The sequence below is a fragment of the Numida meleagris genome, chromosome Z (assembly GCF_002078875.1).
Source record: "Numida meleagris isolate 19003 breed g44 Domestic line chromosome Z, NumMel1.0, whole genome shotgun sequence".
NCBI lineage: Eukaryota > Metazoa > Chordata > Aves > Galliformes > Numididae > Numida > Numida meleagris.
In genome coordinates, this window is record NC_034438.1 from 22531089 (window position 1) to 22543413 (window position 12325).

Genomic DNA, 12325 nt, shown 5'->3' on the forward strand with positions numbered 1-12325 from the left:
TTGATAACCCAGGAGAAGTTTGCCGGTGATCCTGCAACAGGAACATGTTCTGAAGGACTGTGTCAGACACCTATGGATGTGCCCATGACTAACTAGCAAATAGCCATTGCTCCAAGACTGGCTTAGCAGTTGCTCCTTCATCTGATTCTCTGCAAGATTCAAGAACTCTGGAAGAAAATCAGTAGGTGCTGCACTGGAAGAGAAGTCTCCTGTGTTATCTGTAAGGGTGACAGAGTAGATACCCACCACACCAAGCAGGTACTGAGCCTCAGCTGGCCCCATTTCCCTGTGAGGTGCATGGGAAGCATCTCTGAAGATGGACTAAGGCTACCTGGACAGAGGAAATGAATAAAGCAGGACTCCTCTTGCAGACCTATAAGCAGTAACCTTCTAGGGAAGAAAAGCAGTGAGCTCTCTGTGAGTTCCCAGAGCACCAGGGAGATCTGCATACGGTGACTGGCTCTGAGCTGCACTGGGTACAGATAGTAAGAGATGACGGTGTGAGGAATAAAGCCATTGGTATTTTCTCAGGGATTAATGTGCTGACAGCCACTCACTTCATACAGTTTCAGCTCTCCTCCTCCCTGGATGGCCGTCACAGCAACCATCTCCCCAGCTGAAAAGACTTTGCTTTCTCCTGAAGCAGAACTTTGTTGCTAAGCATAACTGTGTGGGCATTAGATCTCCAGAAAATCTTGGGGATCTGCTTCACCAGAATGTCATGGTGAAGCTCAAACATCCCACTGAGATGTGCTAGTTTTACTGCAACAGCTTATAATAATGTTGTTTTTCATAAGGGGTCAGGGAGGAGAGATTTGTTGAGAGCCTGGGCAGGTGGATCAGTAGTGTGAAGTCAAGCTGGAAATCTGTAGCTAGCTGTGTAACCCAGGTGTTGGTAGCGGATCCAATATTGTTCCTCATTAATGGTCTGCACAGTGGAGTAGAATGTACCCTCGGTAAATTTGTGGATGACACAAAAGTGGGGACAGTGGATGACTCACCAGAGGACTGTACAGTCATCCAGAGGGACCTTAACAGGATAGAGTGGTGGGCTGACAGGAACCTCATGCAGTTCCACAAGGAGAAGTGCAGAGTCTTATAGCTGGGGAGGAACAACCAGCTGCTGGAAAGCAGCTCTGCAAAAATGAGCCTGAGTTGCTCCAGTGGGCACCAGAAACACTGGCATAAAGTTGCCCAGAGAGGTTGTGAGGTCTCCTCCTTGGAGATTCCAAAAGCCACCTGGACATGGGCATGGGCATCCTGCTTTGGGTGTCCCTGCTCGAGCAGTAGTTGGACCAGATGGACTCAGATGTCCCTGCTAACCTCAGACATTTTGGGATTTGGTGACTCAGCTGAAGGGCAATTAGACTTATAGACTTGGGACTGAAGAGGAAATTGCACTGTTTTCTACAGCAGACATGTAGAATGAAAGAGATGTACCCATCTCATCTCCCTTGAGTTACTGTTACCCAGAATTCTGTAGCTCGTAAAATTTACTCTGCCTTCTGCAGAGTCCTGGGGAGCTCCACACAGGCCAACTCTCTGAAAGCAGAACACTCTTCCTCTCCCCTCAGCACCAGTTATAAAAACTGTTATGTTGGCATAAAACTTCTGAAGCTCCTGCTGGGGGCAGCAGGGTCATTCCTGGAGCGAGATCAGAGAAAAGTGTTTTAAAAATTTGTCAGTCCTTCTTGTGAAGCAGTACTAGCATGATGTACTCCCACACATGCACACTTTGTAGATTGAAGTAGGAGAAAGTGAGAGAGCATTTCACACTGCTGCAGTCATTGGTTTAGACACTTGTAAAAGCAGAGAAAATTGCAGTCACTACAGGCTGCAGGAGAAATGAGAGAAAATGTGGTACTTGCCGTACCTGCTTGTCTGCTTACTCATAAATGCTGTTGTAGTTGTTACTTCCGGTTGGAGCAAGAACATTGCATGCAGGATATATACTGTTTAAAAGTATAAAGCAATCTTGTTGGTTAACACACAAAAGGTAGGTGGGCTTGAACAAGCTATCAGGCAAATATTAGTGAGCTGACCATGCTAATGGGCCAACAAGAAAGTCTTTGCCAGTGTGATGATGTGCTGTCCCTTCCTCCTCCTTTTTCCAGTCTTACCATTCCACCACCAACCTTTTTTGGGCAGGTGGTGACCACAATACTGGTTGCTTTCTGGCCCTGTCTAGCTGGTAGAGAATCTGGCACCTTGCTCTGCAGCTGAGGACTATCCAACCAGCACCAGCCTAACCACAGTGCTGCATGCAGTCTACTTTAAGCTAGGTTTTTGAGGAAATAACATCTAGCTCAAAATCGCAATCTATATCTGATATGACAACAAGTCAATCATCTTACCCTGTAAATAGTGAACAGATCAAAAGCCCTCTGAGCTCTCCTGTATGATGGCAGGATCTCTCCTTGAGTAGGGACACCCCATGAGGTAACATCTGCTGCAGAGATTCCTAACTTCAAGAGGAACCTTGCTGATGCAGCTCCTTGGTAAGTGACTGGTAGGTTGTTAAGCTCTGAGAGCTTTGCTGAGATTATATCTTAGATTGACTATGCACATACTATCCCTTAGATGTAAACCATTGTCCAAGTCTGGGAGCAGGAGTGGATCCAGCTGCACCTTGGCTCCTTACCTCTGTGGTTTAAGGAGTTTAGAAAGCAAGGGGATCCATTCTGAGCCTTGTGACTCAATGAGAGGATCCTTGTTTGGGCGTGTGCTTAATGCTATCCTCTGTGCAGTAAATAATCAAGGATACCTTGCCACTTCAAATCTTGTTAAGTCACTTATTCATGATTAAACTTTGTTAAGTCACTATTAGTACTAATAAATATATTGCTGCTTCCCTCTTACAAATTTATAGTTTCTATCTGCAACATCTAGGCAAGCGGACATCAGCCACCAGGGCTGATATACCATAGCAGAGCTGGCCTGGATTCCTGGTACAAGTGCCTTTCCTCCCTCAGAGTGAATGAGAAAGATCCTTCAGAAGGGACAACAGAGTGCTAGTTACACACAGCCAGTCAAGAACTTCCTTATAATGCAGTTTTGCATTTTAAAAATGCCTAATTTGTCGGAACTGGGCTGTGCAAATTTCCATGAGACTTGCAGAATAATAATCCCACTCTTCCAGAATTATAGCAAGAGACACACAGCTGTGAAATTTCTGCAAGACAGTGGCACATCATGTTTAACTACAGTTGTTGATGACAATATTCAACATTGGCCTTTTCATACCAGAGGTGAAGAGTTTCCCATGCATTAGTAAGCAGAGTGGCATCTGGACACAGCTGGCTAGGAGGAGCGCAGGGCTCAGGTTGCTGATCGCTGATGCTCTGCAGCAGAGACCAGGCTGCCAGGAAAAAAACACATGTCCTTATTTCAGAGGCACTATCAGGGAATGGGTTTTAACCCATTGGGGATGCACAGTAAGGAACCAAACCTATCTGCAGCGTAATGGATGGGGACTGATAGAAAACAAGATTCCCCATTTTCTATGCAGAAAAAGAAGGAAAAAAAGAGAAAAATTAAGCCTAACCGTTTGCAAAAGCACCTGTGGAGTAGTGCCTCTGGGGCACTCTGTTGGTAGTAGTTGGAAGATGCAGTTGCTGATGGAAATAGGAAAAAAGCAATCAACCTGGGCAATGGCTGAGAGCAGCAGGAGAAGGAACCCAGCTGGCATGGAAACTGGTGCTAACAACATCCAGACCACACAACGTGACACCAGCCATCCCATGCCATCCGCCATGAAGGATCAAGGGAGACCATACTGGAGGGGAGGGCAGCTGAGGAGGCTGCGGGTCCCTCATGGCTTGTTGCCCCATCCAAAAAGTTGTCCCCACTCTGGCATGGATCACTCCTGCCAAGAGTGGGCTTTCCAGAAATATTTTTTTGTTTTCCCTGGAGCATGAAACACTTGGTCTGGTTCATGTCTTGCTGAGACACTGTACAAAACCCTGGCCCAGGCCCTACAGGGGTCTGTGCACAGCAGCTATGGGGCAGCAAGGCCTACCACCAGCTCTGCATGTGGTCATGCGACTCTTCTCCATGTCTGGTGAGTTAACAATAAACTAGAGCAGTGTGCTCGCCATTTTGCAAACCTCTTAGCCCATCATCTCCACAGCTGCCCAGGCTGGTGCCAGAAGGATGGTCCAGAGAAGATCCTTAAAGTAGGGCTATCTCTTCTGTGTGCCCAGGACTCCAAAACAGGAAGAGGAGGAGGAGGCCTGGAGGAGGCAGATGCTGCTGATGGAGAGTGTGGATGCAGATGGGCTGGGTATGTGGAGGGCCACAGCTGTGATGTCTTTTCCTTTCGCCCATTACTTTGTGATCTTTACTGTACCGCACAGCCCCTTCAGTGCTGATTATACAGTAGCCATGCAGTTGTACTTTCAAGAGGGCATAGGAGTAAACGAGCTCCACCAACCTGCATATACAGATACCGATCTGGAGAAGGCAGATAACTATTTTATCCTAGATTATCCTAGAGAAGTTAAAGCCAGTGTGTTTAGCTCAGTAGTATGTTAGCTAAGGGAAGAATTTCACTAATGTGAATGTCTTAAATTAATTCTAGTCTCACTTGAAAAACAGCAATGGAAAATCCTGTCCTCTGTGTAACTGCGTGGTCTTTCCTCACAGCCCCATGGTACTCAGTGGGGTATCTGGAGATGGGGACTTTCTCTGCCTCTGCTAAATTAACTGCGACCTTCAAGAAGAAAAGTTAAAATCCTCAGGCAGTAATTTTAAAACAAAAATAGTAATGCAACATTCTCTGCTTTTCTCCTGCTAGCTCAGGTAGAAGAGGTTCTTCGGAGTGATTGAATCCCAAAGGCTCTCTTTCCACATGAATGTTTCATGCAGCGGAAGTGTAGCTCAGATGGAGTCTACCTGTTGTGCTTCTTCCATAAGGATGTCCAGTGTTCAGCAGCCCTCGAAGGGTGGCTGGGAGAAAAGCTGGTGCCATTTTCCCAATGTAGATATGCAGCTGTCCTGTGAATCCCGCACTTGGAGGAAGTGTCTGATGTATTGGTCTTTAACTGCTTAGATAAGCCACACATTACCAGCAAGCTCAAACTATTCCAGTTTCTGCAAACATACTGAACTTGTGCAAAAATAACTGCAGAGCCACACAGCAAAGCTGAGTCTTGCTGCAGAACAGAGTACCAATTTCTGCTGGAGAAGTATACAGTAGGAGTATATGGCCCTGAGATAAAAAAGAAAGTTTGAAGTTGTTCTCAGTGACACAGTGGGATTTTGTCTCCCCCAGACCTCCACTGAAACTCCCCCAAATGCCATGACTTAACTTCCAAAACCTGCTTTTATACTCTAGAGAGTAATGTCCTTTCAGTACCAAGACAGAATATTTATTATTTTTCAGTATTTTCCTATTTTGGAAAAGCAGTCAGACAGATATAGGATTCAATTACAGAATCAGGTAAAAAAATCTCCATTAATTGCACTTCAGAATGCCATTCTATTCTTTGTGGAGAACATAAAAATGAGGGCTGTGGGACTAAATATGTGCCATGCCTTCTGACATGGCTCATGCCATGGTGTGAGTTAGATTTTACAGTCTCACAAGGCTGGTCTATATAAAATAATGCTCAGGTAAACGTCTCCGTTAGCCAGCCTCAGCATTACAGTTGCTCTGGTTTCTTGCTTGCACAGCAGAAGCCAGTGCCCTCCTGTGCCTTCTGCGGCCAGGGGTTGAGCTAGTGCTGCATCCCTCACTGCTTGGTGGTGTGGTAACGTTCTGGCAGGTTGAAATTCAGCTGGCCACTGTAATAATAGAGTATGATAAGCTGTGGACTACTTTCCTATCTGCTTGCAGCACTGATTCAGGGTTGACAAAAAGTATATTTAGGAATGCAGCGTCTCTCTGACACAGCGACAGACATTTTCTACACAGACATTTTCCAGAGTGGAGCTGCTCTTGAAATTATACATACCTTAACTGCTGACAAAATCATGGCAGGGTCTGGGGAGCAGATCCGCTCCACCTCCTTCCAGATTGTGCTCATGTAGGAGCTGCCCTTCAGAGTGGCCCCTGATCAGCAAATGCTGCTTTCTGGTAAGACAGAAAATTGCCAAACTCTACATGAAAAATGAAGATACATTTCTAGTCCAATCTCCCTTCCACAGTAAGTGTCCAGATGCGAAAGAGATACTCTCACTTCCTTGCTGGTTGTGCAATTATCTGAGCATATTAGCTTCTTGAGAGCTAGCAAATCCTTCAGCAAAATGTCAGTAATGTAACAGTGATTCCACCACAAAATGCAGTTTTTCCAAATCCAATCTAAACCTCCATACAGAAGAGGTCCCATTTATTATTCTGAAATGAGAACAGCTCAAAAAGATCACAACTTTATACTTTTCTTAAATCTATTGTTATGCACCTATTCAAGCCCCTGCTGATAGAAACTGTAACTGATATGTATCTCATAGACAATACCACCGAACTGTGGATTTAGCAACAATTTCTTGGTACTGAGCCTTCCTGGGTATGTGTCTCACAACAGCCTTCGTGATAAAATGTAATCAATCTCCAAGCAGTAGCACTGGGAATAGGGGGAAGCTTTTAATTTTTAAAATAAGGCATCACTAGACCATTTTCAGTACAAACTCATTTAAATCTTAGTGACATACCCTTTCTTAGAAAGGCCTAGCATGAGAGCAAAGTTGTCCCTGCCTGCTGGTGCAATGCACGCTCAGTGATTTACAGGTATTGCTGAGCTCCCCTACCTGGTGTTGCAGGGAAGCATTAAAATCTTTCTGGAGCAGTAAGACCACAGTGAGATTTATGGATCAATATTACTGATACTAGAAATATTCCAGTTCAGCACTGTTTTGACAGTAGAAATCAGTGTTTCACCCTTACAGTCAGTCCTGTATTCTCATTTCAGTGCACAAATGTTTATGAGCCTACTCTAAATACTGCTGAAATGAAAAATTTCCTTTTAATGCAATGTGTTTCAGATCAATCCAAATATTTATTAATAATACTTACAGTGTTAGACTGCTTTTGTACTTTCAGAATGAAAATGACCCCCAAAATACTAAGGAACTCTTTTATGGTTCTTTGTCTGACTCTTAGAATGTATTCCCATGTAGATTTAAGCATGGAATGACAATCAGACTGCTTACCCACACTACATAACCAGCATCTGCACAAAGTCTTACTACTAGCCCAACTAATATCCTTCGCTGAAACATATGTAACACTGTTTTTAATGTACTTTTTTTTGTATATTTCTAAATGCTAAATTCATTAAGCACTAGAAAAATGCTGTGACAAGGAGTTTTTGCCCTTTTTCTTTCAGTATATGGTTTTAAACTACAATGTGCAGGAAAAAATGGATGCAACAAATCTCAGAACCTCAGCTATTCTGAACATAAAATCAGACAGACTGCACTGTACATTCAAATGTTTGTGGATAGTTACTATCTGGAATGTGAATTCCTGATCTTGGTGCAAGTTCATGCCCATCAGTCAAGTAAAAGATCGCAGCAGATGTACTTTGAGGTTTTCCAAGGACAGGAGAGTCTGTACCATGAAACCTAGCAACTCAATTTTGGCTTTCAGGATCTGATTTCCCTTCCAGTATGAATGTTCTGCCTACACCAAATCTTAAGTCTTGCATATTGATTTTTGGTTTGGTTGTTTATTGTACACTTTGTTCAATCTCTCCAAACCAGGAACGTGTCTCTAGGCATTTCTTCTTTTGACACAGCTTAATGCAGACCAGATTTAGAAAGTCAAGTTAGCATTATAAGGGCTGACTCAAGTTACATTTTTAACTCCAAATTGTTTATCCAGCTTTCACGAAAACATGAACTACATTTCTTGATGGTACTCAACCCAAAGCTGAACCTTGAACAAAATTATCAGAAGACAGTCAGATAGCTTTTCAGAATGAAATAAATTCTAAGAAAGAGGTGCTGAAATGTTCCATTAGGTCCCAAGTGATAAAGCGTGGCAATAGATCAGGACTTAGCTTTTCATATTAAAACCAATATTTACTAATACACAGTTGCCTTTGAGAAGGCAATTGCTTCTTGTCTCATTTTAAAATTTACCCAAATAATTTTATGTCATTTTGTTCTCCTTATCCCTGGCTATCCTCTTGGCAGTACATCATGGTCATATTTGTGGAGCAGTCCCACAGGGGACAGCAGCAGTCGGAGAGGAGAACACAGGCAAAATCACCCCGATGCCAGGATTTTTCAGGTTTAATTCAAAGCTCTGTGTTAATTTCTTGAGATGGCCAAACCTCTGGTGAGCTCAGTTGCTGTGGCAGCCTGAGGAATACACACTGATGACACTGCTGACCTGCCTTTTAGTTTGTCGTCATCTACTCTGTGTGAGTTTCCAGCCTGCCTCCTGCGTCCTCCTCCTCCTCAGCCTTCACAATAAAATCACCTCCAACACCCTTGCTGTCTTTCCTTTCCAATTAATCCTGGACCTTTTTCTCACCATCCTCCATACCTCTGCAAAACACCCTTTTTAACCAATAATGCACTACCCTGCTTTTTCATTCTCTTCTCTCCCCAGCAGGGACTCAGAAATGGCACTCTTTAATTGAAATGCCAAAACGAGCTCTGGCTTAAGATAAATGGTCACAGGATCCTGTTTACCTTGCCTCAAACATCCCGCCCTAGCCTGCAGTGACAGTTAAAGAGTCTGGCTCCTCTGGGACACCAAGCATGCCTTATTAAGTGGGTTAAAACACGTCTAGGTGGTGTTAAATCGTAAATAAAACAGCAACAGCAACCTTCTCTGAGCATAAAATGCAGAAGCCTCATTGTAACCCACTGAAGTTCTCTCTTCAGAAGCAAACTCTATTAGACTCCTGAAATCTGCTTTACTACAGGGAGCACAGCTCTTCAGCTGAGCACAGAAGAGACTCTGGCAAAGTAGTCCCCTATGGCAGAAATTTCCAGAGCACACACGGCATGAAAAACATCTCCCGCTTTCCTTAGAATTAATTTCTGCCCAGCATTCACTGGAGTTTAGCACCACTGGCAGTTGAGTGTTCCACCCCTGGGGCAGGCAGGAAGGAAGCAGTGACACTGATTTGTGTAGTTCTTTGAAACATGATTTCAACAAGCCAGGGGGTGAAATCGGCATTCTATTCCTCTGTTGGCATCAACCAGGCTCAACCTGCTTAGTTCATCAGCCCTGAAACACTGCATCATGCTGACATGGTCCTGGTGCTAGCCTAGATAACTCCACAGAGCAGTGAGATGCACAAAAATATCCACAAACCTGAAATTAGGAGCATCAAATTTGTATGTGCACAGGTGAAAAGCAGTGATGGAGAAGAGGTGGTCCACAAGAAGGTCACTTTCAATTTGACTGTTTTCTAAGGTACAGGTGGCAATTTTTCCATCACCATTGAAACCACCTACTCAACAAATAGAGGATGAAAGCCATAGTAAAAGGGTTTTGGCACAACTACCAAGTTCCCTCATACTCCTGAGGAACAAGTATGTTTCTCATGAGTACATATTTACAGGTTCAGATATTTGCTGATACACAGTCAGGTAACCGTCTGTTGGGCGGGTATGAGCCGGGCATATGTTATATATTCAAACTTCACATGGTGGATACGAAGTCTAATCTGGGACTCACTCATTTTGCACAGATGGATTTCTCAGTTTCCAAGTTTTCTTGCATATTTAAAGAAAGGATATGGCAAACAATAGCATGACATATTAACCTGCAAAATATTGCACTTGTTGAAATTTTTGCATATTTTTCAAATACATCTTGGATTCAGGCTCTGACTGTCCTGTCAAATGATTAAATGACAGATTTTTCTGACAAAAGAAGTCATGCATTGCAGTGAGAGATGCATTTATTTCATACACAGACTCATCACCATCTTTAAAAAGACAGAAAACACCGTCGTTATTTTCAAAGGGAAAGTACATTTCCTCCCCTCCCCTTAATGTTCATATCTAACAAACCTTTCTATTCCCCTCAATAATCCTGCTGTGTATATCACTAGGTGCATGTTCCACCTGAAGGTGCTGTTTTCTCTGCAGGCTCAGGTGATTACGTGGCTGAGCACTACCTGCAATTACTGATGATGTGGGGGAGAGCTGCGTGCATAGCATTCATGAGTGAAAACTGACATCTCTCTCTGACATCCCTCCCTGCCCCTAACACTGGAATTGTTAGTTTTTCTAAGAGTGTGAAGCAGGGGATTAGCTGTGCTTCACGAACTCTGGCAGCTCCATTCCTGTGTGCAGGGTAAGCATTCCAGCCTTCTCCAGGGCAAAGGCTGGATAAACAGCATCAGTAAATCTGTGCCTGATGGTGAACAGCACAAGTCCTCTCTCTGCATTGAAGAATAACAGTCTGCCACCACTGTAGTCCAACAGGATGCCGATCCTGGCCAGTTGCTCTGTCACATGTACATCGCTCATCACATCTGTGTGAAAAAATCTGTAAAGAAAGCTGCAGGAAAATGAAAATCAGAATACAGTGAGCCTCCTCGCTGTGATTGACCAGAAATAACTTACTGCTTAATTCCCACCTATGAACAGTCTGCCATATACAGTAGCACATCACGTGGCAACAGAATTTTGCTCAGTATACAGCCCACCTACCTAAGTGAAAGTAGCATTGCTTCAAAGCCCTGCTCAGCACACCCAGGAGTCCTTTTGTTCAGCATCTTTGAATTCTCATGATAAAAGCAGACTTGCCAGAATTGTAATCATCTATATTTTTCATATTACACATCTTTGTGGGGATTTAAGCATGAGCAGTGCTTTAGCACAACCCTTTGCTTCTCATATGTTTTGTTTAGCTGGTCACGTTCACGCATCCGCATAATTTTACTCTAAAAAAATACACTTGCTTACATCAGGAACACCTTTACACCATGAAGAAGGTTATGATTTACAGAACTCCAAGTAGCCTGATGCAGGCCTTGTGAAAACTAGCTGGCAGTCCTGCCACACTAGCAGGTGGATCCCTGTTGCTGTGAAGGACAAGGCAGCAGAAGACATTCCCTGTGGAGGCTTGAATTCTCTGGAGCTAGAAACAGATTCAATAAAGACTGCATTTATGGACGTTGGTGGGATTTTGTGAAACAGTTCAGGATATGAACTGTCCATCCCTGGGAAGATCATGGAACAGATCCTTCTGGAAGCTATGTTAAGGCACATGCAAGACAAGGAGGTGATTTGAGACAGCCAGCATGGCTTCACCAAGGGCAGATCATACCTGACCAATCTGGTGGCCTTCTATGATGGAGCACTGGTGGTCAAAGAAAGGGCAATTGATGTGATCTATGTGGACTTGTACAAGACCTTTGACATAGTCTCACACCACATCCTTATCTCTAAATTGGGTTTGAAGGGTGAACTATTCGGTGGATAGAAATTGGTTGAACAGTTGCTGCCACAGGGCTTGTGGTAACAGCTCAATGTCCAAGTGGAGACTGGTCACAAGTGGTGTTTTTCAGGGCTCTGTCTGGGGACTGGTGCTCTTCAACATCTTTATCAGCGACATAGACAGTGGGATTGAGTGCACCCTCAGCAACTTTGCTGATGATACCAAGCTGCATGGTGTAGTTGACACAATAGAAGGAAGGGATGCCATCCAGAGGGACCTTGATAGGTTTGAAAAATGAGCCTTCCTGAATCAAATGAGGAAGGTAAGTGTAGCCGAACACAGGCAGCTAGGCTCCGTTTTTCGCCTAATACAACAGGTAAGTTGGTTGGAGATTTTTTTAATGAGCATTACAATTTTTTTTAATTAAGAGGAGGATGCTTAAAGCTCCTTTCCAGTTGTCCTTTGCTTGCAGAAAGGAAACAGATAGGTCCTTTCTGCTCTTGAGAGTCTTAAAGCCGGCTGGCTTTACTTATATGACACACAAGTAACTTCTCAATTAACTAGACTCCGCTTTACCTGGTTTGTGTAGGACAGCAGTGCATGCACCAGGAAGTATCACACAGTCCCACAGCACTGCTCTGTGGTGTTGTTTCATAGCAAATCCCAATCCTGTAGCTTCTGCAAGCAGTGACAACAGTTTCCCAGTAATGACATCCTCGAGCAGGCAGTGGTTCACCAAGGACTGATGGAAACCTATTTGTGGAAGAGGTGGAGAATAAAACGAATGTGCTGGTAGGCCAACCATACTGTGATATTTGTTGTAGTCACATCATGCAGCATCCTCAAGAATTGCTAATGGATGGCACTCTTTTCTTTTGACTGTGGAGCTCTGTGTAAGATTTGAATGTTGTTCCTGCGAGTCACTTTATTTTTGCACTAAGATGGACTGATCTTGAGTACAGAAAACTCATAAGC

At 43.8% G+C, this 12325-nt stretch overlaps 1 protein-coding gene across 1 annotated transcript in view; it reads right to left on the reverse strand.

The window, feature by feature from the left end:
* The window catches only part of CMYA5 (cardiomyopathy associated 5), a 50320-nt gene continuing 47841 nt past the window's right edge, over positions 9847–12325 (reverse strand). The window contains exons 12-13 of the mRNA XM_021381293.1: positions 11927–12103; positions 9847–10468 (exon numbers count right to left, since the gene is read on the reverse strand). Of these exons, the coding sequence (XP_021236968.1) occupies positions 10216–10468; positions 11927–12103 (430 nt within the window). The 3' untranslated portion in view covers positions 9847–10215. The remainder of the gene's footprint in view (positions 10469–11926; positions 12104–12325) is intronic.